The 26,457-nt window shown below is 33.8% G+C and overlaps 2 protein-coding genes across 8 annotated transcripts; one reads left to right on the forward strand and one right to left on the reverse strand.

The window, feature by feature from the left end:
• Nucleotides 1-598: 598 nt before the first annotated feature.
• On the reverse strand, nt 599-4,853 carry LOC140763703 (DNA-directed RNA polymerase II subunit 4-like). Its single transcript, XM_073102009.1, has 5 exons — nt 4,753-4,853; nt 4,574-4,651; nt 3,547-3,580; nt 1,038-1,107; nt 599-749 (listed from the first exon to the last, which is right to left on the reverse strand). The coding sequence occupies exons 1-5, from the start codon at nt 4,836-4,838 to the stop codon at nt 670-672; spliced, it is 348 nt and encodes a 115-aa protein (XP_072958110.1). The 5' UTR covers nt 4,839-4,853; the 3' UTR covers nt 599-669.
• A 407-nt stretch (nt 4,854-5,260) lies between these two features.
• On the forward strand, nt 5,261-26,140 carry LOC140763450 (uncharacterized). Of its 7 annotated transcripts, none has more exons than XR_012104827.1 (12): nt 5,261-5,410; nt 11,198-11,299; nt 11,420-11,558; nt 12,395-12,517; nt 12,627-12,680; nt 14,006-14,052; nt 14,417-14,515; nt 15,327-15,378; nt 15,756-15,803; nt 16,200-16,243; nt 16,331-16,430; nt 25,633-26,140. XR_012104827.1 is itself a non-coding variant. In XM_073101645.1 (11 exons), the coding sequence occupies exons 3-10, from the start codon at nt 11,204-11,206 to the stop codon at nt 15,773-15,775; spliced, it is 630 nt and encodes a 209-aa protein (XP_072957746.1). In that variant the 5' UTR covers nt 5,278-5,410; nt 10,573-10,678; nt 11,198-11,203; the 3' UTR covers nt 15,776-15,803; nt 25,633-26,140. The 7 variants fall into 7 exon arrangements, 3 of the variants coding, with proteins under 3 accessions (XP_072957745.1, XP_072957746.1, XP_072957747.1); XR_012104826.1 differs by having other exon boundaries at nt 16,354-16,430; XR_012104829.1 differs by having other exon boundaries at nt 16,362-16,430.
• The last annotated feature ends 317 nt before the right edge of the window (nt 26,141-26,457 follow it).

Here is a 26,457-nt window from a genome sequence, read left to right on the forward strand (position 1 = left end):
GGGGTAGGAGGAGGAAGCGATGGGCCGGTGAATATAGATGAAGAAGGATTGGAGCACGAATTGCTAGGTTAGGACTAGGGTTTATGAAATTTTGTTATAGCCGAGCATAGCCGGTTCTAAATTCAAATCAAGCTTAAAATTAAGAGTCGACTCAAGCTGAGCCAAGTCTAAGTAGCTCTATTTATTTTGACACTCGTAGAAAAGCTTGAGCCAAGTCTAAGTTGCTCTGTTCATTTTAACACTCATAAAAGAGAGGACCTCAAATGTATGAGATTATTATTTGTTAATGCAGTGGTCTATTTCCATCGAATGTAAAACTTCTATAATGAAAATGATTTGTCTATCAAATACTATTAGGCCTTATTTAGTTTAAAACTAAGCTTTGAACTTAATTAGTTGGTCTTATTTATTACTCTTGATTTTTTAGAGTGAACTTAGTTATAAATCCCTGAACTAGTTCAAGGGGTCCCAAAACTCTAAGCAAACAAAGCCCTATAGAATATTGGACAAAGGAGAGGTACATCAGGAGTTCAGGACAGATGAAAATATTGATACTTGTTTAGCAGAGATTGAAATCTACGATACAGTTTGTCAATAACATGCAAGAGCTAAATACTGCCTTGAAAATTTACAACCAGATGACTCATAATCTTTCGACTACATAATGAGCTACTCAAACTTCTTAATTAGAGAAAGATCATGCAGCAGCTTCTCGATTTGGTCATCTTCATGAATTCGTCCTTTCGTCTGCCATAGAAAGCATTAAAAAAATCATCTAAAAGAACAGGTACTTCACAGCTAATATATCAATACTAGTGAACTCTAGTTGTTCTACAAGTAAAACCAGAAGAAAATTAATTGAAAGACAATTGACATTAAAGATTGAAATCTAGAGGATAGTTTAACACTTTAACAGATATTGAACTGCTTTTGCTCTACAATATTGACTATATGAAACTCTACAGTACGATGAAGGATATTAAAGAGATGGTTGTAGAGTCAGAGCTAGCAATGACTGCCTCATATCTTTGTTATCTTGATCGATGAGACCATAGCAATAGCTTCTTCCTCAACGGTGTCGGGACAAAGATTGCCGAGCACGCAGAGCTGCATTCCGTATAAATATCTCCAATTAGACCATTTCAACTACATGAAATTTAATCAACAAATATACCACATCCCATAACGCCTCTACTCGGCACGGACACGTGCACGCGCATGTGCTCATACGGTATGTGCAGCTCACGCGACAGGATGGATGGGCCCGTCACGCACAGATACACTCTCGCGCATATATAATCATGACATCATCAAATAATACCTGCTAACATATCCATTCTCACATAATCTAACACCAAATAAATCATACTATCAACAAAATAAATATGTTAACATATGAATATCTAAGTCCATAATAATATATACTAGACCACTACATAATCTAACAAGACCCACATAGGCCACGACAAACTATCAAAATACAACTAAACAACTAATACGCAAGTACACTATAATCTGACATGTATTATATAAACCATCGTTTGATATAATAAAGTAAAAATATAACAAACAACGATACAACTCAATTTTTATACAAATTATCATTTATAGCGTCTCGCACCTATAGCTCACCTCATCAATCTAAAATATCTTCTCGAGATATCTCAAGTCGCTATCACGTACTACATATCTGAGGGAGTTAGAAAAAAAATAAAGAGAGTCATGAGCAAAATGCTTAGTTAATAGACCTTACCTCGAATCAGTGATGTCAACTAAAGAGTAATGAATAAATAGATCACCATGTCATACTATCATCATAACTCTCTCTCAAATATGACAGATAATGCATACCGACCATGACCATATTATTATACCAAATGCAACCATATATGATGTATATTGACCACTCGATAATTAGGTAATCAGATGATAATGAAATCATATGCATTTTTCAATATCTCAGTCATCAATGTCAGCTTTATATGTCATCATCATACTAGACCACTGTGCACAGTCAATATTTGGTACTCGATCTTAACATCATTCCCAAAAGCTCAGAGCATATTTTGCCACCCACAAGGAGTATCTCAAATATAATCGCACCCTGCCACCTGCTAGAGTATCAACATCCATTCAGACCGGATACTCTTGATAGAAACCTCGTGAGGATAACTTGCCACATATACCCTGGTGAACGACATGTGTCCGAATGTCTACTGCATACACAGACTACGACCTCGGACGTAAGGCCAATAGGATCGCGACTATGTTGAGCAATTAATTATCTCTAGGCACGCCCTAACCCTCGCACCCACTTGGGTATCCTCACACTTTCTATCAACTATCATATTAATCACATTTCATGTTTTCCTTCTAAATGACAGATTATATGCATATATCTAGTACGATTACACGTCAATGCATAATAGGAATTTAGGTGGAATAGGAATCAAGAGAAAAATGATGCAATGTAGTCTCCAACCATGTAGTCAACACATGCATACCCATGCTAATTTATTATATGCATACTTATGCTACAAATCAATTAGACATAAAATTATTATTATATAATCATCTCTAATCATCTTTAATTATTTCTATTTATCATCATCATACTCATATCCAAGATCAGCCTAATTATATGCATGATAAAAATATGCTCGATTGTAATCATCTCTAGATAAATTCATATAATCATGCTGGAGGCAAAAATATGCATATACATAATATATAATATAATATAATTTGAGAGAGATGTCTAAATGATAAGATTACTCACTCCTGATCAGAAGACGCAAGTCACGTATCCCTCACATTCGGCAACCGAGTGACAACTCATCATTAACAGGGTCTACGGGGTTTCATATAAGGAGTTTGGGATTTGAAAATATTTAAGTAGTATGATGTTAGCCGTTTATCTAATTAGAATTAATTTAAATAAAATATGATGATTTATTAGGTTTAAAATTCCACTTTTTATATTTTATTAAATATCTAGATTTAATTATAAATATAATTCTGGTAATATAAATATGCTATTATTATAAAATGCTATCTATGAAATAAGAATAAAAGGTTTGTTCTTTTTATATAAAAGTAGTTAATCTTTATAAAATAATAATAATTATAAAATAATAATAAGAGGCTTATATATATATAATTATAAAAATATAAGTATAGATAAAACCTAATTATAGTTAATCTTTGTGGTTTGTATTTTTAACTTTGATAATCACTAAATATAAGTAAAATAATTATTATCCGGTCATATAAAATAATTATCAAAGTTTAGTATTTTATTTTTATACAAAATAGTATATATTAATGAATATATATATATATATATATATATATATATATATATCAATATAATTAATTTTCAATTTAAACTAATTGCATTAACTACATAAAATACTTGGCCGGGCCAGCGGCTAGGGCGCGTGGCGCCCTCCCTTCCTGCCACTGCATGGCACGAGGCTGCCCACGTTGTGCCATACAATAATTTAATTTTAATTTTTTTTAAGATAGGTTGTTACACATTCATACCTCAAATTCAGCCAACTGATATTTGCTTAGGATTCTGGTGATTGAATTAAGGGCTTAATTTCGAAGTCTAAGGTACTCAATTAATAATAGAGAGAAAATGTCAAGCAACAATTCTATATCCATTCTAAAAGAGGTTCAAATCAATGATGGTCGTAACTGTGCGTGTCGTCTACTGATCAACATGACACGTATTGCAGCATGTGCCATGCCGATGAAAGAAAATGCCAAAAAGGTTGCTTCGTCATTGTCCATCAGTCGCACCTTCATTGTTGTCCAGCCCTAATCCTCCCACAAGGCTGCTTCCGATCCATACCTTTTTTTTTTGGGAAAAAACCTCGTTCCATCTTTGGTTCACTTAAGTTATATCCTCTTATTGTATCTATATTAAGCCTAGTGAGGCGAACTTAAAACAAAAAAAAAGGAAAACGATCCACTTCAAGGATCATATTCCTCACTAGATTGAGCTCCCCAAACCCTCTAATGGCAGCAATCGTTTCCTCCACCACTCACGATTCCATCTCCGCCCCTTGGCCGCAACAAGTAGCTTCCTTTGTCCCTTCATCGCTTCTGAATAGCCTCTAGGGAGAAAGAGATAGAGAAAAATATCATCAGTCGCACCTCCGTCTTTGTCCTACCCTAATCCTCCCAAATAAACGATAGAAGGCGGAAGGGCGGGGTGTTGTTGGGACTCCCACCCACACACACACACATCGTGCTGGCGAAGTGCTGACACAATATTTGCCGGCCGATATGCCCCATTGGTCGACACAGCCATCATTAGTTTAAATTTTATGACGGAATTGGTTAGAAAATATATTCATCAGTTTCAGTTAAAACTGGTTTAAACCAAGGTGAGAACCTGCAAAATTGCTAAATTTGACCATGAACAATGAGTTTGCACCTTGATTTTGAATCAGTTTCCTGTTCATTTTTCTACTGAAACTTCAAACCAATTTAGTCATTTTCAGAACATTACCCACAACACATATTCTAAAAATTTCTCTTAAAAATTGCAGTATAAGGATACTCTCTAACTTGCCTCACAGCATCAGGGTTCTTGTAGCGACTAAAGCGCTTGACATACTGCAGCGACTTCTCAAATACCCTGAAGAAAAGAAGATCCATTGAGGTCTCATTGTTGGAAGGTTCTGACATTGCAATGTCAGTGAGAAAAGATGGCATGCATAAAATGACATCAGCACTCACTGAGATATTTTGTTTGCAGGATCATCGGATATCTGCTGAAGCTGCTCATACTTATGATCAAGGATAATTGCAACTTCAGAATTCATAAGACACTTGGCCTTTAGAAACTCTATAAAAGATAATGAACATCATCAATTGATAATAGATAATACCAATAGTTACAATAAAGCACACACACACAAAAATAAGGGCATCACACATCAAATTATGTAAGCTAAAACTTGACAAGGACAAAAAAGAAAAAGTGACCAATGTAGTTTGCTATACTATTATTAGCCACAATTAAATCTGCATAGCTATCGTTTGTTACAAGCATTACAATGAATGGAAAATCATACAATGTCAGTGTAAGAATATGATGAAACCTTTTCAACAAATTTTTAAGCTGTTCTCATAAAACCAAAAGCCAAAAACCAAAAACCGAAAGTATGATCCAAATCTGAAACAAACTTCTTTGGAATGACCATTTAGACATCCAGTTCCAGTTATTTAAAAAAAAAAAAAAAAAAAGTGAGCGCACGTGCGCTGCCTTACCCTTTCCCCCTCCCTCTCTTATTTTCCTTCTTTTCTTCCCCCCGCAGCCGCCACTCTCTCCATTTTCTCTTCTCGCGCGCCGGAGCGTCGCCGGAGCTTGCCATCACCGTGGATTAACTCGTCGGTAAGTCTCCTTCCGGCTCAAGAGGTTAATTCGGGTTAATAAATTTGTTAATGCCTTCTCTCTTCCTTCTTCCTCATCGTCGGCCTCGTCGAGTGATTGGCCGGCCGGGGGCTTCGTGCCTTCCCGCGCCGGCCCCGATAGCTTCACCTCCGCAAGGGTGAGTCGTTGGCACCTTGCTTCGGGGCTCTCGTAGCCTCGGCGACGGTGTGGGCCAACTCCATGGCCGGCGGCCATGGAGGAGACTTTCCCCTCGCCGCCGGCCACCTTAGCTGGCCACTCGTGCACTGTGCACACTCCTCTCGACCCCCTCATCCTTCTAGCATGGGTCTTTCATTGATCTTTCCGGTGACTCGCCGATCCGCTCCCTCGTCGCCATTGAGCAATCCATTCTTGACTAAGATGCAAATTTAAGGAAGGAATGCCGATGTATTCAAGAGAAGGATTACAATCACACATATTTAATTCCTTGTGGAGAATATAATCTCATTGAATATGTGAACTGTAATACAATTATTGTCTACATAAATAGATTGCACAATGTAAATATTCATGGAGTGTAGTCACAATTATGCCTTCTTCTTTTAAATTTTTACCTAATAACCTCTTAAATTTATCCTTAAATTGTGATGATCTCTGGTCATAGTGAGCATTAGTAAGCATATTTGCCGTAAGAGTAGACATTCTAATATTGTTATTTACACTGTCAATGCGTCTCATGTTATTCTTACATGCCCAAATAGATCGATGATATAGATAGAAAGAAATGTTAGAATTTTTCAAAAGGCTTTGACTTTGATAGTAAAAGAAGATGGTCCAATATTGGCACTAGAAATACCCGAGATAATTCCAGTTTTCATATTAATTTAAATATTTTATAAATAAGTTGGATTACTACTAGTAATGGCAAGAAAAGACCATGAAGCCCCGGCACATCATTGCTAGGTTTTTGACCTTTTCTCCTCCTCCTCCTCCTCCTCCTCCTCTACTCTAGATCCAAAGCGACGTGTGGTGCTCCCCCTTTTCGTTGGGAGCTCCAGCTATTAGTCTCTTTTCTCTTATTGGTTCCGACCATATGGAGGTAGACTTTAGTGGGAGGGTGAGGCATTTGGTCGTTTGAGAGATTTGTGAGTGTTTGCTTTTTACTATCCCATTCTTAGGCCATTGTGTCATTCAGTTTAGTAGGTCAATTAACTGGGGAGTGATTCTCCTCTATTTACTCCCTTATAATCTGGTATCTGTTGAGCTCATGACGGAGATGCTAGACTTTGAGCCCTTTTACGTGTGGTAGCACAAAAATACCTCACTTTTTTCTTTTATTATCATTTACACCCTCCCCTACTATATGGATATTTATTATTTGTCACATGCATTTTACCGAAAATGTCTTAAAATTACCATGTTGTTAGTTTTATTAACTATCAATTACTATATAGATGAGTAAAAATAACTATAATTTTTTTAGGTTAAGGTAAAAATAAATGAAGAACTAAGTTTTAAAGTCAAAGAGGGATATTTTAGGTGTTTTAATTTTTAAGTTTCAAAAGTAATGAAATATTCTCTATTTTAATAACCGCTTTTAGAATAAAATTAATTAGGGTATTTTTTAGGCATTAAAAGATATATATATATATATATATATATATAACACTATTATAACTTAGTACACTATATACGCATAGTTTATTTCTTAGGAGGGCTGACTCAATTGTCTAATCTATATATTGGGGAGGGCTAGCTCCTTTGTCTTGCTTATAAGTTACGGACTCATGATCAATAAAAAGAATAATAATAACAAAAGGCAATGCGTTTTTAATATATATTTTTTGTGCTAATTTGATGTTTGTTCAAGAGTTGTAGTCCTATCTCAACCAAATTTTGTGTGTATAGGCTTGCAAATGGACTTTTCCCTCAAGGGAAAAAAGAAGAAGAAAAATTGGGGAAATGTTCCCAGCTTTGCAATGCTAACTAAATCAAAATGGTTAAATACATTTTATCCCTTTGTATTTATGTCGAAAATCACTTTACCCTTCCTATACTTTAAAAAGTCTTAAATCAGTCTTTATACTTGTGACTAAAGTGAGACCGTTAGTCTTTCCATTTAAATTAATGAAGCGTGCCTAAAAATTTCAAAAATTAAATGGAGGGCTGAATTCCCTCCATGTTTTAAATTTTATGGACAAAAATGCCCTTCTTCTCATATATAATTATTTCATTCTCTTCAAAAAAAAATATTTACATAATTTCTTTTTGTACTTTCTAGATTGTGCCAAATATATAGTAAATTTTATTAAACCTGAGTTCTTATGAAATTTAATAGTTATATTACATCTAGAAACAAAACAAATATGGATAAAACAATCAAATTAAAAATCCATCTATTTTACCTAATAAACATGAGGAGACATTTTAGTCATTTGAGCGCGCTCCATTAATTTTGATAGAAAAATTAACGGTTTCACTTTAGTCGTAAGTGTAGAGACTGATTTAGGACTTTTGAAGTACATAGTTGGGCATAAGTAAGGGGTTAAAATGTATTTAACCCAAATTAAATTCTATTATTTTCCTCTGGCACCTTATGTCATACACATCAAAGAAGGGATTTTTTTCAAGTCTCTGAACAAAAGAATAAAGTAAGTACAAGATAGAGATATAAAAGGCCACATCAAACAAGAAATAGTACGTAGCAACTCAGTACAAAGATGCATGTTTTTTTTCTTTTGACTTTTTCTCTTTTGAGTTTTTTTACCAAAAATACTTCTACAGGAAAAAAAATTGTGCAAAGCTATAATATTATTTAAACTTATTTTAAAACTATTACAACTTTTGCTAGCTCGGAATGTGATCCAAGCCAAATTGGGCTAGTTCACAAGAGATTGGATTTGCTAGGTCAAATATATTGATTGTAGTATTAGTTGTTTACTATTTTTAGGGAACTTCTAGCATCATGCTTGTGTTGTCGAAGGCTTTTCTCCTATGGTTAGATTAAACCCCTCTATATTCTTAGAGATAAGATAAGCATCTCTTATAGATAAAGTAAATATCTCTTAAAGAGTATGATTTAGGCATTGCTCAAGGGAATGTGAAAGATGGCAAAAAATGAGGTAGGGCAACATGACAAGATTGTTGAATAAGATTTAGGGATTCTGGAGAACCAGTGTTGTGCTAAAATAAATCTAGATAATATAGTTGTCCATCTATTGAAATTGCATGCTAGGAACTAGGAGGTTAACAATGTAATCATATTAGTGCATGGCATTACTTATGCTAGGAACTAGGAGGTTAACTATGTAAGTATAAGTATATTAGTGCATGACATTGCTTATCTTTTTGAGATTCTCACATTGATTGAACTTAAGAGCTCAAAGAATTAGTTTAATTTTGACTGAAGTGAACAGATCAAAGAACTACATTTGTTGCCCTTCTAGTTAGGTTAACAATTTCCATAATTGAGTTCTGAACTTCACTATCAGTCATTTTATTCGATTAAAAGATCTCCATACAATTTAGATATTGCTGTACCTATCCGCCTATCTTCCATTTTGTGAGTTTTCGTCTTTTATGATATAGATGCTATTGAAAGATCTGGTTCATATTCGAGTAAGATCCAATCCATATCAGTTTTGTAATCCTATTTGGGTAAGATCCAATCTATATTCGTATTTGTTTATTATCCGATTTGTCATATTAGTAAATAAGAGGTTTTATTTCTAAATAATTAATAATAAGAAAAGAGGTATTATAATACAGTCAAAATGTAGGGTGTTTTCTATAATTTTCTCTAAAAAAAGAAAAGTCCCGAATCCCTATTTCCATATTTATTTTTGAAGCTCTCCCCTCCAACAGTCCAACCTAGTGAGCAGCCCACGGCAGCTGTGGTGATTGGCTCCCACGACATGTAGACCTCCCTCTCTCTCTCTCTCTCGTTCTCTCTCTCTCTCTCTCTCTCTCTCTCTCTCTCTCTCTCTCTCTCTCTCTCTCTCTCCCCCCGGCGTTCACCGTCTCCCTCGCCCGCTTCCATCTACTCTCACTCTCACTATCACTCTTGTTATCATCATTATTGCCATAGCCATTGCATCACCACTAGAAGCTTTCTTGCTGCTATAAGTGTGGAGAAAAAATCATTTTCTACTCTCAGATCCTTCCCTAGATAGTGACTTTTGCCTGTTCTCCTCCTAGTGGTTGAACGAATGCATAAATTTAGGTCGTACTAGAATATCTTTTTCGGAACTGTATATCAACACCATATGTTATATAAGAATCAGTGCTGCTAATGATTGGCAAACTAACAACTTTGAATCTTACAAATATCACCTACTACTGTCGTAATTCCATCTGTACTATATGCAATTTGTCTATATGTGTATCAGTTCTGCTTTTAGATGAATTGAACTTCACATAAGGACATAAATCCGAGTTACTAGATTTCAGTTTGAGAAATAGACTGTATATGCACCTACATATTGCCTACGCGCTATGCCGTGGGTGATCACCTGCATATGGCGAGTACCTTTCAAGACATTGTTTGCCTTAGTAGTGTTATTGCAATAAGAGAGACCATGTTTACTAATAGAGGCATCCATTAGTGTCTTGAGACTCTTGACCGATTGTACAATTAGCCAATTAGGTCTATGTTTTTTGTGCTCTAATTGCATGTGTATCTTGGCATCATTAGGTGAAGGTTTTGTTATTTCTCGCTTTTATCTAACATCGAGTCTTCTATCTCTTTATTGATTCGTAGTGGTTAGAGTAACATCTATGTTGCTGTGCTCGATTCCTAATGATAGGCATTCAAACTCATATTTCTGAGTCAAAAGTAAATAATAGGCGGTGTTCGAACGGCCTTGGCTGATTTGACTTAGATTTGGGTTTATCTCTATTTATCTTAACCTTAAATTTGTGGAGAATTTTTGAAGATATATTTATCTTATCTTTAAGAGATATTTACTTTATCTATAAGAGATGCTTATCTTATCTCTAAATATAAAGGGGTTTAATCTAACCCTAGGAGAAAAGGCTGTCAAGTATTAAGTTGGATATCATCTTTTATAAAAGTGGTCTACAATTATATTGAGATCATTTATTGGAGCCTATTAGAGGTCAATTCTTAGCTTTAGACAGAATGTGCTGAATCATTCTTATCTTAATGCATCTATGTCTGTCAGATTTGGAAGAATTATGTTTCGAGGGTCACTGAGACAGAAGGATCACCTGGATAGTCATATTGGGTTATAGGAATTGGCAAGTGTGTCGCGGGGTCTAGCAAGTAAGGTTGGTACATATTAAGTTATAGGAATTGGCAAGTGATTTGTAAGCTTTTTGTTAATTGCCGTGTTTTAGTGATTGGTTTTGATCCGAGTTTGGATTCGTGATTTTTTCACCCGGTTTGGGATTTTTTTACGTAAAAAGTTGTGTTTGTGATTATTTCTTCACGCTTTATTTGCCGCATTTTATTGTTGATAGCATGTGATATATCCTCTCTCCTAAGGCGTTAATTACGTTTTTCAATAAGTATCATAGTATACCTATGTATTCACGTAAGTTCATTTTTTCAATATGGTCCACTAATTTCATGTTGTAAGTTCTTAAATGTATGCTTTGTCTATTTTTAACTGATAATTTCAAAATATGCTGCTCATTTAATTTGGATATGCTTCCATAAAATAGATAAATACAATATCTAGGCTCCTTTGATTAACTTTGCTTTGTATGTTTACATGAGCTATGCTAGCATATATTTAGTAGTCTTGGACATGCTAAATTGACTTCCCTATCTTTTGTTTTTCATAGATCCAAATGGCTTTTAGAGGCCGTGGTCGTGGTCGAGGTCGTGGTAGAGGTGGACCGTCTGACATGCGAATTGCAAAGCATGTGCCTTATGAAGATTTCCCAGTTAGTTATAGGATAGGATGAATTGATATTTAAAAATGTTGTTTGTTCAGTTTTTTCTTAGCTGGTAGAGAAAGCAAATTTATTATGTCCAGTGCAGCATTTTTTTGTTTCTTTTTGCAGGAAGATGTTAGTTTGCCTAATTTGCCAAGTATAGCTTCTTTACCAGAGGAGATGAAAGCATTAATAAGAAGGAAAGCAAGATTGGAGGATTTTTGGAGATGCTCTTGCTATTATTTACAGGAGGCAGCCCCAAAGTCTAGTAAGATTGCGTCTTGGAATGCCATTTTTGTCTTGTTTGTCCAAAGTCAATACTTTGGATACTTTTTGCAACAAAAGTTTACTTTCATATTTAAAGTTGCTAAATTGTCATCCTTTCTAATTTTTTATATTGTGGTGTATAATGTTTTCTTTGTTAAGTGACTTGACAGTTGATATATATATTCTTTTACGTACTATTAGGTGAAACATCTCTATTTCTGATATCTAACTTCCTATAAATCCACTGAAGTTACATAGGAAAATGATAAATTGTGCCTTTTCTTTAACACTTGTGTGCATTTTGATGTTGTTGTTCACCAAAGATGTAATATGTTATATATTATGGTTTCTAAGATTTCCATTGTGTTTTGATTTACGGGTAATCTTATTCTTTTCTTTTCCTTGACCTCATACTTTCATGCTTCGAGTAGAGATGTCGTCTAACTATCATTGTGATATGATGTTCTCTATTTTTTGAACTAGTATTATTTAGTTATGCAGTGTAATAAGAATTTTTATGTCTTATATATAAAGTCAAAGAGATAAGATGCATAGACTTTAGTGCTGTATCTCTATATTCCTATTTGAAATTTGTTATGATCAGTACATATACTTGTTAAATAGTCGAGATGAATTTATTTATCATGTTAGAATAAATTGTAACATGTTTGTACCTGCATTGCACCTGTGGATCCACTTAGACTATGTTGTTTGAGTATATCAGATTTGATGCTATGTATTGCAAGATATCACATTATTTTACTTGTTCTTTTTGCATAGAACCTTCTATGGTGATGTTATGTGGACCAAAATACACTTTGTTTCATGTTTTCGTAGAAGGTCAGGATACAGAGATTGAACGGTTTTCTGATAGAAAGCAAAAGACACAGGCAAAACGTGAAGCTCTTGCATCATACTTAAAACTAACTCCATCAAATTTTCCTGCCGAACTGATTCAAGGTGTGGTATCAGTGACATATCTATATATCTGACAAAAGAATAATGGAAGACAGTTTGTTTAAATTCTCTTGATGACAAATATCAATCTGATGATCTACTTTTCTTTCAGGTTCAATAAGAGTACAACATGATAACAAAAGACGTCGATGGGATCAAGATTCAGGTTTGCTGAACTTGACAATTTTATGGTTCTCCTTTCATGTTTAGCAGCGTTAGCTATTCTTCTTTTTGGGGTTTTTGTTTACTATAAGCACTTCCTTATTTTTCTCCGAATCTGATAACATGTTCTCTATTCAAGCTTAGAACTAAATTGCAAGACCTTTGTTATTATTAATGTCAAGGTGGCCATTGGTGGAGCCCATGCAACCAAGGTGGGGCTGGGGTATGCCCCCCCAGCCCCTTTAAAATATAGTACTATTTTACAATTAAGTTCTTGTTCTCATATGAAATTATATAACTGAAAGTCTAAAACACAAATCACCCCCTTAAAGTGAATTCTAGCTCTCAAGCAGGATTCTTGGACCAATGATGGCCGTGTCGATCGGCACGGGACGTGCCGGTTGGCAGTGTACCGACACGTGGCATGGGGGTGGGTGTCGCACGAAACCCCTCCTAGCCCTAGCAGAGATCCGCTCACCGTCAAAAGCAGTTGTCGAGCTTTTCGTTGCCGCTAACCTCTTTGTCATCGTCGTTCTCATGCCAAAGATCGTCAATGAAAGTGCCGCTCGCATTTGCAGCTTCGAATGCAACTTGTTTTCATTCAACCTGCCCACCCAACCTGCTTGAGCTCTTCTTCTCCCTCGAGCTAGGGCATTGATATCGGAGCGGCAGATGCAAGCGGCATCTTTATTGACGATCTCTAGCACACGAACGATGGGCAATGACAAGGTCGGCGGTGAGTGGCGACGAAGAGGTCGAAGAGTGAAGGTGAGTGAGTAGTCTCCCTCTTTTTTTTCTCCCTCTTTCGGCATGGCCAACAAGTTCTGAAGCACCTGCTATGCTGGCGGGTGCTTGGCACGGGCCGTGCCACACATCCTTGGTTGGGACATCCTTTTCAACAATACTATCTTAATTTCTTTGATATGGCTGTCATATATTTATAGTAGTGACAAAGTTTGTGTGTGAATGCATGTGTCCAGCTTCATTATATGTCGCCCAACTTTATTTGTTGAGCACTTATATTCAATCTTCTATTTGATTATTTTCTACATCCGATGAGGTTCTCTTTTCTTTTCTTTTATTAATATATGAGAACTTTTTATTGGATTTTGATTCTGCTCTCTGTGCAGGAGTAAAAGATTGAATGTATTCTTTGAAAAATAATTATTTGTTGTCAAATTCTTTCAATTTATCATGCTGCATGACAAAATAGAGATGACCTTTCTCATTTACTTTTCTAATTCAGATAGTCTTAGTCAATCTTTTATTTTACACAATTACTGGTTTTATCCTATGATAGAATGTTCTTATATGCATATTTTATGGCAGATGAAAAGACGTTCGACTTGTTTGGAAAACTGGAAGAAAAATATAAGGCAAGGAGCAAGAGTGTTTCATCAGATAATATGTTCCTTTCAGTTCACATATTTAAGTCTGCCATTACATCTCACTAGTTTGTTTCATTTTTGCTATTTTATCTATGGAAAACTTTCATGGAGCTACTATTCTAGTTGAACTATCGAGAAATCTTCTCCAAGACATTAGACTTGATCTTTTTGTAACTTTATTAATTCATCTTCCTCATCTTTTTTGAAACTAAGGACATTTTTTTTCTTAAGATAGTTGGAATCTGCTGCAAAAATATTAAAATTTCCAGTATCACTCTCACACTGTGCACTAGAGTTGACTTTTCAATAGTTGGTATGGATTCATCTTTAAAATGATTCTAGTTGCTTTCAGGTTCAAGATGAAAAAGTGGGAAAGAAAGATGAAAATGAAGATGACAATGAAGGTCAAGAAGAAGTGGAGGAGGAAAGCAGTGATGGTGAATTTGATCATGTAAACATTTGGATAATATTTTGCTGTTTTGTGGGCTATATTGGAGATGTGACTTGTGTATGAACCAACAAAACAGAAAACATTCTTATAAACAGTTTCCATTTATTCCCAGTTTTTAGCTTTAATTATGATATTAGTTTTTGATAAAACTAGCTTTCAAGTTTTTACCTTGTTTTTGTTGTGCTGGAATCTTAATTTGCAAACCTTTTATATGGTGATAATGTAGTTATAAATTCATAGGTACTAACTATTTGATTCTGGAAGGCTTTCAATATCTTGCACTAAGAATTTTGCATGTTATTATTGCATCCTGTCCAATTGGTGATACTGAATTTGTTGATGCTTCACTGGGTCTAAAACTTCTCTGGAATTGATTTGGAATTAAAATAAGCTACCTTTTTGTTATTTTCATCATCATCAATGACTTCACCAATTATTTAGTCAGCTGGAAGAGGATGACATTACCTTTTCCATAAGTTTCACATCAGAAGTTGTCTCATAAATGTTTCAGCTAAATCATGCAGCTAGTCACTACTACATATGCATAATGGATAGGATTTTAAAGGTCTATCTCTATTTCCTGGTTGATTTTCTTAAATAGAAGACATTGAATGCCAATATTAGGACAAATCGGTTCGAATACTTCTATCTCTTCCATATCATTTGGTTTGTCTTGTTAATTTTAGGGCTTGTTTTGGTAGTTGGTATATTAATACTTTCAGCAATTCTGGTGAACATTATTTCCAGTAAATCTGGTAGCTTTAACATAATTGTTGCTTGAGATGTCTGATTAGTCTCGTCATATTTACAGAACATCGATTTTGATGACGATGAAGATGATATGAATGAGGAGGTAGCAGAGGGTGAGTATCTCATATAGTTTATTGCACATCATACATATCTTCAGCTAGATCTTCATATCTGTGCCTTTTTGCTGTTCAATACTTATGGTTTTTGTGTTCATATCTTCTCTCATTTTTTTCTTCCAAACAAAGTGTAATATGCTGGACATATTATTGTTTTTGTTTTGGTTTTATTTCCTTCGAGTTGCCCATTTGTTTTCACTTCAGTCTCATTTTTCCTTCTAAAGCATAGTGTTAAATGCTAGACATTTCATTGTTTCTTTTTTGGGTTGACTCCCTTTGGGTTGCTCACTGTATCAAGTTAGTATCTTTTTAAAGCTAGATCCTCTTTTATACAAACAAATAATTTCTTGACAAACATGTTTTTGGATGTGCAGAGGAAGATGTATATGAGTGAGTCGCGGATGTGGATTTTGAAAGGCGTGGTAAATCAATAACTTTTCTTTTATTGAGAATAATTCCTTTTCTAGTTCATTGGTGAGTCGTTGTTCTTTTTGTATTCTTATGATATATTACTAGATTTCGAGATAGCTTCTTTGGATAAATATGTGCTTTTCAGTTTTCAATTCATGTTTGGAATGCTGCTCTTCCGGTCTCTGCAAATCAAGTCTTGACACATGTATCCTACCATAATTAAAGTGGTCCCAGCCATGCTAAATCTTTCTTGTGCTTATTTCAAATAGAATCTTGTAGTTGACAAAGTTGCAAAAATCAACTGTTTGTGTATTAATTACATTATTGTTGCTTACTTATTGTACGAGTGCTTTAATTTAACGTTCAGGATGTACAAATCTTTCTAAGGTAGGATTATTGTTATGCAGTATAATGCATCTCCTGTAAAGAGTTCCACAACAGCTTAAATGAGGTTGGTTTACGTCCATTTAAGATCAATTGTGCAACAGTTGTCAGGCATTTGAACCTACATCATGTGTTGCTTCATATCATATTACAGATTTGTGATGAACGACCTTTCAGATTTGCAGGAGGGAATTATACATGAATTGCCAGAATGGTTTTCTCAACATAAATCTAGTCCCCTATATGATTGAGTGGTAAATTTCTGGACATGAAACTTAACATAAGCATGACCATTGCACATCACAAGATGTTTGCGCTTGGCTTAGAGGTTAATAGGATATGGATTTTCATACATCTATTTATTTTTGCATATATCTTTTTTATCAAATACTTAAATTTATTTTTAGAGTATCCTATTTAGTTAAAACCATGGTTCCTAGTTTCGGGATCGGCCGTAGTCGATACCGATCCTGGCCGAAACCGGTCGTGTATTGGCTGGATCGGCCAATACCCGATTCGTTTCAGGTCGGGATCGGCTGATACGGCAAATCCCACCCGAGACGAGCATGGGTAAGAGAGAAAGAAAGGGGAAAGAGAGGGAGGAAGAGAGGGAAAGAGAGGGAGGAAGAGAGGGAAAGAGAGGGAGAAAGAGAGGGAAAGAGGAAAAGATGTGGTAGTCGATGAGAGAGAGAGCTTTTAAGGGAGAGAGTTTTTAAGAGAGTTAATTAGGGAGAGAGTTTGATAAGAGGGAGTTAGTGAGAGAGAGTTTGATAAAAAAGAGAATTAGTGGAGAGAAGATAATTTTTTTTTTAATTTGTGTGGGAGAGACGGAGAGTGTGAGTGGTAGAAAGGGATAAATAGAAATTGAGAAAATAGTATGTATTTTTTAATTTTTAGATTTTATATATGAATAATTTATATTTATATCTTATTATTATTTTTCTAAAAAAATTAAGAATTTTCTGTATTCTAAAATTATTTTAAAATACAAGCCGATACGTATCGTTTTTTTAGATGGCTGATTCCGATCCCGATTCTGATATTTGGAACCTTGGTTAAAACTTCCAAAATCTAGGAGATTTTGTTGTTAGTTTGTTTTTAGATATACTTTGCTAGGATTTAGTTGGTTTTAATTTAAAAGAGCCCTAGTTTCGTTGTCAATTAGATTGGGAAAGATTCTAATAAGATTAGGTGATGAAAATTCTAGGAAGAAGAGAAAAAGTATGAAAAATTGAAAAGTATTATTCTTGTGGAGGATTCCATGTTTATCTCCCCCTCCTTTCCTCTTCTCCTTCTCTTCTCTTCTCTTTTATGGTGGATTCCATACTTTCTTTATCCTTCATAATCTTGGTTGGCTTTTTATATCTCCCATAATCTAGGTGGATTTTTTTTCCCCCACGAGTTAGGTAGGTTAATATTCTTACCTTCAAAACAAGGTAGGTTTTTATCTTCTTTTCCTCACGTTGGGTTGTTGACTTATTTCCTGTCTTTCTTACCTATCTAGTCATGCTAGAACGGAAAAGACATTTAGAGGCAGAAAAGAGATTCATTGAGACCCTATCTTTTCTCAGACGTGGATCTAAATATCTCTTTGTTTTTCCAATATCGGCATGTTTTCTTAACTTTGAGGCCACATCAACGGTGCAACATGTGGCTCCCTTCATTTGCACTTTTGTTACTATCTACACTAGCTAAAAAATGGTGCAATCTAACATAAACATGCAGAAGATCTTGCTGCCCCAAGATAATTTAAGCCAACACCTCATATATGTTGCCAATAGGTAGTTATTATTACCTAGTATCTACACTAGGGGTGTCAAAATAATCGAGCAGCTCGTGCTTCGTTTGGCTCGAGTTCTATTTGGTTCAAGGTTTGAAAAATCGAGATCAGGATCAGGATCGGCTTTTTGAAAAAACAATAAGTTTCGATCGGATTTTTTTAATTACAAAAAAATTTAAATATTATTTAAAAATGCAGGAAAATTTCTAAAAATTTAGAAAACATGACAAAAAATAAGAAAATAATAAGTATTCACAGATGAGCCCTAAAAATTAAACAAAAATACTTTACTCAAAAGTCAAAACTTTGATGAATACCGAGCTGGTTTTCGTAAATCCTTGTGGTTTTTTTTTATCATAATTATCATAAGTTTGTAAATAATAATGTCTTGGGCCTAGTATTCTAAAGAGTGATTGTATCATATTATTCATATCAAATGGGTCTTATTGTCTCTCAGATGGATAATAATTAATATGTGAATCTTGTGTCTGAGGATACTGAGAATGCTGAGGATAATAACCAACATATAAATCATATAGTGGTTCCAAAAAATAAATACTTGATGAACTATAGTCATAGGAAGTAATATTCTAATAACGACGTTGCTGATATGTATATATATCTTCAGTTTCTCTGTCTTCAATCCCTATGCCTTTTTTACTTCTCTCAGCAAATGTGGAACGGACGATCTTACTACCAGGTATATCATCAAGATCATCAGGATTATCGCTAGCACTAGTAATTGTACTATCTTTTGCTGTCGAACAACTTGTACCAGTCTCTGCTTTAGTCGTGGTCTCCCCCAATGCGTTATCTAACCATGGGTTATTTTTATCATCTAATAATCTATTTTTCACTTTTCTGATCCATGGAGTCAGGGGATTTTCTTTATAAAAAATATGATTTAAATCAATCAACTGATCATTTTTTGTTTTTCTTTTTAAATTTCTCTCAATTTCATATTATAATGGCAAAACACTAAATTCTCTGATCTCTCAATTGTCAATCGATTACGTGTTTTGGTGTAGATTAAAAAAAGGTAGTCTAATTTCTTTCACACTATGATAAAGATACAGTTTGACTTAAAATATTTTTTGCTATTGATGTTAAATTTGGTGCCTCTTATCCATAAATGGACCACTATTCAGCTGAGCTGTTATGAGATATAACTGCAGCAACCTTAGTAGTACTAAATTAGCCAGCTCTTAATCTATATTTCTCCATCTAAAATATATTATTGAATATATTTTATAAGAAATTAAATATATTGAAACTTGAAATAAATAAAAATTATTCAATTGAATAATAACTTTTTTATCACAAAGAATTTGCTTATAAATATTAGGCTCTGGTCTACTGATTACTTTTCTAACACCTAGCAAGACTTCAGTATCATTATTGACATTTGTAGATAATTGAAATCTGGAATTCATAAAATATTCTGTAGAAATTTATAATTTAAAATTTGTAAGCATTCAAATTTTAAAATATTTAAAATAAATAAATTAATAAACTAATGCTTACTAGTAGCGTGTATATTTCTATGTAGTTGTTTGTTTCATCTGGAGTCAATTAACTTCTACCACTTCTTATAATTTTTGCTCATATTTTTTTTTATTGACTCTTTTGTTTAGTCCATAGCCTAGAATAAAATATCCATCTCAGACTTGTCTCACTGTTTACAAGTCGTAATACTTTGACAAGAGGCTCAAATATTGTGGTAGCAATTGTAATTTTATGCTAAAATATATTTCTAAGAGCTATGTTCTTCAAAACTTCATCTAAATTTTGATTTTTAGATTTTGTATTCTTAATTTTTGTAGACTACTATGCTGATGTAAATACTCGTATAATATTATCTTTATATCACATTATGCTCTCTAATGCTAAAAAATGAGTGCAAATCTAGTGAGGTTGAGTCTGATAATTTTTTTACTATCAGTTATTTGCCTAAGTAAATTAAGAACCCAACTATGATTATATATAAAGTTTGTCAACCTCCGACTTTTATGTATTATTAATTTTAGGATCTTTGGTAATATCTTCAAACATGAGATCAAGATAATGTGCGGCACATGATGTCTAATGTAAATGTTATCTTTTTATCATAAGTAATTGTCCAGCAGCCTTATATTGCCCCATTATCAGTAATCACTTGAACTACCCTTTTCTTTTACCAAATTTCTTCTACTACCTCATCCATCAAAGTACTTTTAAAACAAGCAGTAGTCTCCACAGATTTTAAAAGTATTATCCCCATGCCTGAGTACATTAAAAAATTGATTATATTTCTTCTGTTTTGTGTAATCCACTCATCACACATCAGTGTATAACCAAATTCATCCTAATACTTTTTAAAAGTCTCAATATAAGTGTAAAACTTATTTATCTTTGAGTCAAGATATTTAGTAGTAATATTTTTTGAACTAGGAGGCAGAATACTGCACCTTACTGACTATATAGCATCCACTATGGTGTGCTAATAAGGGCTATCAGCTACATTGAAAGAAACATATTTATAGAAAAATATAAAGATAACCTTACCAAAATATGTTTTTTTGTATTTTTTATTCTTTTGAGTGTTGACTTGGTAGTAGTATGTGTACGACCCTTTTTTCTCTAAAGATATGTATCCATCGGTCAAATATTTTCAGACTTTGCTATAAAATCCATAACACCAGGAGTCGCAGAACTACTACCTCCATTTTCTCTTTCACCCTACATATGGATTGATCTAAATCAAAATATAAGTGTAAAACTTATTTATCTTTGAGTCAAGATATTTAGTAATAATATTTTTTGAACTAGGAGGTAGAATACTGCACCTTACTGACTATATAGCATCCACTATGGTGTGCTAATAAGGGTTATCAGCTACATTGAAAGAAACATATTTATAGAAAAATATAAAGATAACCTTACCAAAATATGTTTTTTTGTATTTTTTATTCTTTTGAGTGTTGACTTGGTAGTAGTATGTGTACGACCCTTTTTTCTCTAAAGATATGTATCCATCGGTCAAATATTTTCAAACTTTGCTATAAAATTCATACCTCCAGGAGTCGCAGAACTACTACCACTAGGTTTACCACTGTTTCTTCTTATCTCATCTCTTTATGTGTTTCTACTTTCTTTCATTGTTCTTCTCATCTGTCTCTCATCATCATCATTCTCATTTTGCTTACTGCTATTACCATCAATATTTTCATAGTCATGTATCAATTCTTCACGAATCATTGATTCTTTTCTTTATGCAGTTTGTTTATCATTCTTTTTGCTTATTAGATGAGCCAACATTTTTCTTTTGACTTCCAAACTAATTTGAGTGCAAGCTGCTACATTCCTTCTCTTCCAGCTAAATATTTTTTCAGACGACTGACATTGCTACTCATTTCCTTTCTATATCAGTTGTATTTGACACGCATTTTGTCTTAGCTAAGAGCAATGCAATGTTGCCAGTCATTGTCTGTATCTTGTGACCTTTCTTTTGGAGCCATTTTAATTTTAATGTAAATACCTAAACAGAGATCAAATTAAAAATATAAATTGTAATTTAAAAAATTACAAATACAATTTCAACAAATCAAATAATTCAGAAAAAAATTAAAATATAATTTCAGCAAATATTTAATCTCAATTTCAGCAAATTAAATAATTCCACAAATATTTAATCTCAATTTTAGCAAATGCAAATATTTAATCACAATTTCAGCAAATTAAATAACTCAACAGATATTTAATTTCAATTTCAGCAAATATTTAATTTTAATTTCGGAAAATTAAATAATTAGCAAATATTTAATCATAATTTCAGCAAATTAAATAATTCAGCAAATATTTAATTACAATTTTAGTAAATTCAGCAAAGAACAATTTGGATTTTAGAGAGTTATTATGTGGAAAAAAATCATTAAAGAGAAGAAAAGGAAGGAGAATAGGGAGAAGAACAACAAAAGAAAAAAAATTTCTTCTCAACTTTCATTGAAAAGAAGAGATTAGAGAGAGAGAGAAAGAAAGAAAACCAAACAAAAAGTGAAAAATTATGGTGTAGTGAAGGAGAAGAAGAAAGATAGAAGAAAAGAGAGAGTAAAAGAAATTAAAAAACTGAGAGAAAAAAATTTAATAAAATTAAAAAATTATATACCAGAGTTTGTTGGAGTTAGATCTACGTCGTTGGAGTTTGTCAGAGCTAAATCTCTCCGTTAGAACTTAGAAAAAGTAAGAGAGTGAGAAGAAAAGGAGAAAGAAGTGAAAGAGAGAAAGAAAGAGAGTGAGAAGAAAGTAGTAAAGAGAGAAAAGATAAAAAAAGTGGTTTGGCTTGGGAACATTAATAATTGATGTCCCCAGGTCGGATCTAGGTCAGATCTATAATGGATGACCCGGTTTAATTAAAATCGGATAATCCCGATCTGACGAACCTTTGCTTGGTTTGAGTTAGGCTCAATTCTGGCTTAGCTTGAAATTAAGCTGAGCCTAAACAGTAAAATGGGCACAAAATTAATTTTGGGCTGAGCTTTAGCACAAGCCAATTTGCTCTGACTTGGCTCAATAAGGGTTGAAAAAAAGAAGAAATATATATATATATATTAAAAACTTTTGGTTGTGGATTTTAATCTAATGGTTAATATCACTCTATCTTGATCTAATTCTAAACAGCTAAAACCCAAACCCCATTCCTATACCTATACCTAATTCCTTATTGTACTCATCTCACCAACTCTGCGCTGCTCGAGTTCCTACTTATTTCACGATTTCTTCCTTGTTGGCCATTATAGGACTACCACTATCTCATATTGCAGCACTGCAACACCACCACAGTACCACCTCCACCTAGTGCAGCACCATCATACTCCGACACATGTTACCAACCACTGTAGCATCACAATGCCCCCACCATCTTCATGTAATTAAATAGCTAATGATTGGACAAGCTTTTGAACTTTTGTTTCCCTAAGATACATAACCTTTCAGAAACTGAAGAAAACATCAGAAGGGTTCACCATTTGTTGCTTGATATTTATGATTCATATGTACCTAAGAGTGTATCAAGTGCAAACAAATGAAATGAATGATGGATCTATAATCTTAAAAAGAGTGATGGCTTAGTTGTTAGTGCCAAGGTGTCAGAGGAACAAACAAAGTTCGAAAACTTTTTGGATTAAACTAATGCAATCCAATCCTTGAAATTTGAATTAGGAAACATATCTAGAGAACTATGAGGAGCAAAGAAAATGAAACTATGTCCACGTTTGATGCTCTGGAATTTTTTAAAAGTAAAATTTGTGTTCAAACAGCTGGAGTTAATCTAAATGTTCCGACGATAAAACCCAATTTGAATGAATTTGACATTGTAATTTAGGATTTTCAAAATTCATGCAAAGTATGGGGCATTTCAAGTCTCTTCTTTGATTCCCATATTTTAAAATGTATTTTTATAGATTTAGCATCAAAATGCTAGATCTGTGTAGAAATTCATGCAAGTGATAGATCTAGTAAATCTATCATTTGCACGCTGCAAATTAGTTTTTAAAGTTTAAAACAAAGAAAATGCTTAAGAGAATGAAAATTTATTACCTTTTGATAGGATTTGAGGAAGAAATCTTCAATCCCTTCTATTTCTCTATTTTCTTTTTTTTTTCTTCTAATCTATCTTCTAGTTTCTAGTAGCTGCTTTGACTTGCCTTAACTAGTTTTGGGCGGCCCACTGTGTGCCGCTTGATCTCGACTCATGCTGGTCGGCACACTACCGTGCTGGGTGCCAGTATGTTATTGGCACGCAGCATGCTAACTGGCAAGGCAAACCTTGTGGGTGTTATAGTAGGGATCTTCAAATTGCACGATTTTCCATTCTAGCCTTTAATTACATATGACGCATAATAGTAGCCGTGACTATTTAATGTACTGATAGAATCCTTATAAAATCCTCAACTACCATCAAGCTCTTCCTTTTCTTTATGGAACTTTTTTTCTCATTTTATGTACTTGAATTGCGGTCAAACTCCATGTTTGGAAGTGAAGAGATCATTTCTGTTAACTGCATGCTTTCCTTCTCTTTTCGTTCCTTTTTGTTAGTTCAGTCCATATTGTGCAGTGAGATGGAAAAGAAAAAGAAATGAAAGAGAATAGAAGTGTATTAAAATTAAGATTTAAAGCTTCAGGAACAGCAACAGTGGGAGATGAAAAGTACCATTTTGACCAGAAGCAATCTAGAATAAATTAGTTTTCTCTTTGGCCAATTATCATGATCAATATTTTGGTTTGTTTGTTGAATGTACAAGCTATTATTGACTGAGGGTGATGATTTGAAGTAAAATATATCTGTGCGATCAACTTGAATTTTGTTAGACATGAATAAGCTATACAAGGACTTGTATAGTAGGTTTTAAATGTTTGAGAGAAATGTAAGATGTGCTTTTATTGTCTTCAAGTTAATTTCAATTATTGTTCATCTAGTCAAAGAAGTTGAAATTTAAAGGTTTAGAAAGGCAGCACGGATATTAATTTTTTACAAATAAAAGTTATGAAATCATTTCCGTAGTTTAATTTGTTTTATAATCCTTCTGTCTTCGTTTCCGTGGTCTGAAATTGAGTCAAGCTGTTGAAACAGTTCAACTTTGTGAAATGACCAAAGGACCCATTTGTTTATCGAGCCAGGTTCAACTGAGGACAAATATCTTATTATAATGAGATTCATTTTTTCTCCTCCTGCCTCACCTTTATTGTTACTTTGAATGAAATTGTCACAGGGAACTTTTTGACACAATATCATTGTCTAAGTTGGGTAATTAATATGGTATCTGGTTTCTTCAAGATACTTGTTTGATGAAGTCCATTTTATCTAGGAAGAATCATCTGCGGCCATTGAAGCAGTCAACTGCAAACATATTCACGTCAAATACCTTTTAAAAAATGTCTCAAATAACTAGGTTTTGATTACTGAAACAAAGTAACTCTTGCATCATAACTTTTGATGATTATCTTAATTAGTTGTGCTTCAAAATAAAGGTTAGATTTATTACGAATCAGATCTGGGCTGATTTGGGCATAAGAAAATTATGAAAATCTATATGGTGGTAGCCTCACGAGTTAGGATCTAATAGTTTTGGTTTTATATAAATCGAAGGTCGAAATGAAAAGATAAAAATAAAAGAGTGAACATAGGTTAAAAAATGACAGATCAGTATATATTCAACATTGCGGTGGTCGTTGGAAGGTGACAAATAGCCAAGGGTGGTAGTGGACGATCATAAGGTAGGGTTGCTGCTGAAAGAAGATGGTGGCCAGGGTTTGAAAGATCGAAAAATTTCTACGATTATAATCAACTCCTAGAAAAATAAAGACGATCTAATGGCTATATGAAAAGATAACAAACGAAAAGAATAAATTGTCTAACTTTAGATTCATTCAATGTTTATTATCAATACATATCCACTCCTATTTATAGGAGTAAAAATTTTAACGGATCAGATTCACATACGGAATTTTTTGAAATTCAAAATAATAAGAGAAAGTTAACTAACTAACTCAATTTATTTGATAAAACTGACTCGACTGACTTAATCCACATAACCAGATCATAACATGATGGAACTATTTACATTTATGATATCTTGCTTTGATATAATTTCATATTCTGCTCATGTCATGTTAAATCTTACAAAGGCGTTCTTGTTCAGGAGGAGATGCAGGAATAGCGATGAATGGTTGATTGTTTTGGCAGAACCAGAACCAGAACCATTTTCACAGCAAGAGTTTTGTATCTTGTTATCTAAACCTTAGAGCTGTTCCATTTATTGTTTATCCTTGCATCTGTGTACATACGTATGCACCTTCTATTTATTCCCTGGCTATATATATATATATTGCTGGTTCAATAATTGATGTAGCGTACTCCATAAAACTAAGTTTAGCATGTCTTAAAATATGCTGCTTTAGTGCTGGATTATTTTTTAGAAAAAAAAATCCTGTTATAAGCTTTGCTGATTTCTTCCTGTCAGTTACAGATGTAATAGTATTCAAGTGTCGAGCAAAAGTGTAGCAAGGGGTAATGAAACAGACAGCATGAGCTTCCTCTAAGGAATTTTGGAATGTAATTAACTGTACACTTATTTGTGTGGTTTTCAGAAAAGAGCCACATGAGACCTGCAAGCTGTATGAATTTGTGTAGTGCATTCTGAGTTGTATATTTGATCCTCTTTCTCTCTCTCTCTCTATATATAGTGCAAGTTTGTAGGTTGGAACATTTTATTAATGTTTATAGATTATAATAAGTCATAGGTTATACTTTAACACAAGTCTCTCCGCAGTTGGCCTAAATTATACTAGGTATGATCTCGAAAGACTAATGGGAGCCAGGAGTGAGTAAACTTGGGGTTTTATGGCTGCGGCAAATAAGAAAATGCTATCTTCTGCAATAACTAGTGGAAAAGATGACCCCAGTAAAGGCTTTGATGTAATGACTGAGGCAAGATCAGGGTGATAAGGGACTAGAAAAATAATAA

The sequence above is a fragment of the Typha angustifolia genome, chromosome 7, assembly GCF_048772165.1.
Source record: "Typha angustifolia cultivar Huaian chromosome 7, ASM4877216v1, whole genome shotgun sequence".
Lineage (NCBI taxonomy): Eukaryota > Viridiplantae > Streptophyta > Magnoliopsida > Poales > Typhaceae > Typha > Typha angustifolia.

What these genes read in the sequence shown, in the direction of transcription:
- LOC140763703 (XM_073102009.1), bottom strand. Translation starts at nt 4,838, where the DNA reads ATGAATTCTGAAGTTGCAATTATCCTTGATCATAAGTATGAGCAGCTT. An exon ending in ATCAGTTGGCTGAATTTGAG is followed by an intron (nt 1,108 to 3,546) that starts GTATGAATGTGT and finishes TACGGAATGCAG; the next exon opens with CTCTGCGTGCTCGGCAATCT. An exon ending in TGCTATGGTCTCATCGATCA is followed by an intron (nt 750 to 1,037) that starts AGATAACAAAGA and finishes GCTTTCTATGGC; the next exon opens with AGACGAAAGGACGAATTCAT.
- LOC140763450 (XM_073101644.1), top strand. Translation starts at nt 11,204, where the DNA reads ATGGCTTTTAGAGGCCGTGGTCGTGGTCGAGGTCGTGGTAGAGGTGGA. An exon ending in TCGATGGGATCAAGATTCAG is followed by an intron (nt 12,681 to 14,005) that starts GTTTGCTGAACT and finishes ATTTTATGGCAG; the next exon opens with ATGAAAAGACGTTCGACTTG. An exon ending in GAATGAGGAGGTAGCAGAGG is followed by an intron (nt 15,379 to 15,755) that starts GTGAGTATCTCA and finishes TTGGATGTGCAG; the next exon opens with AGGAAGATGTATATGAGTGA.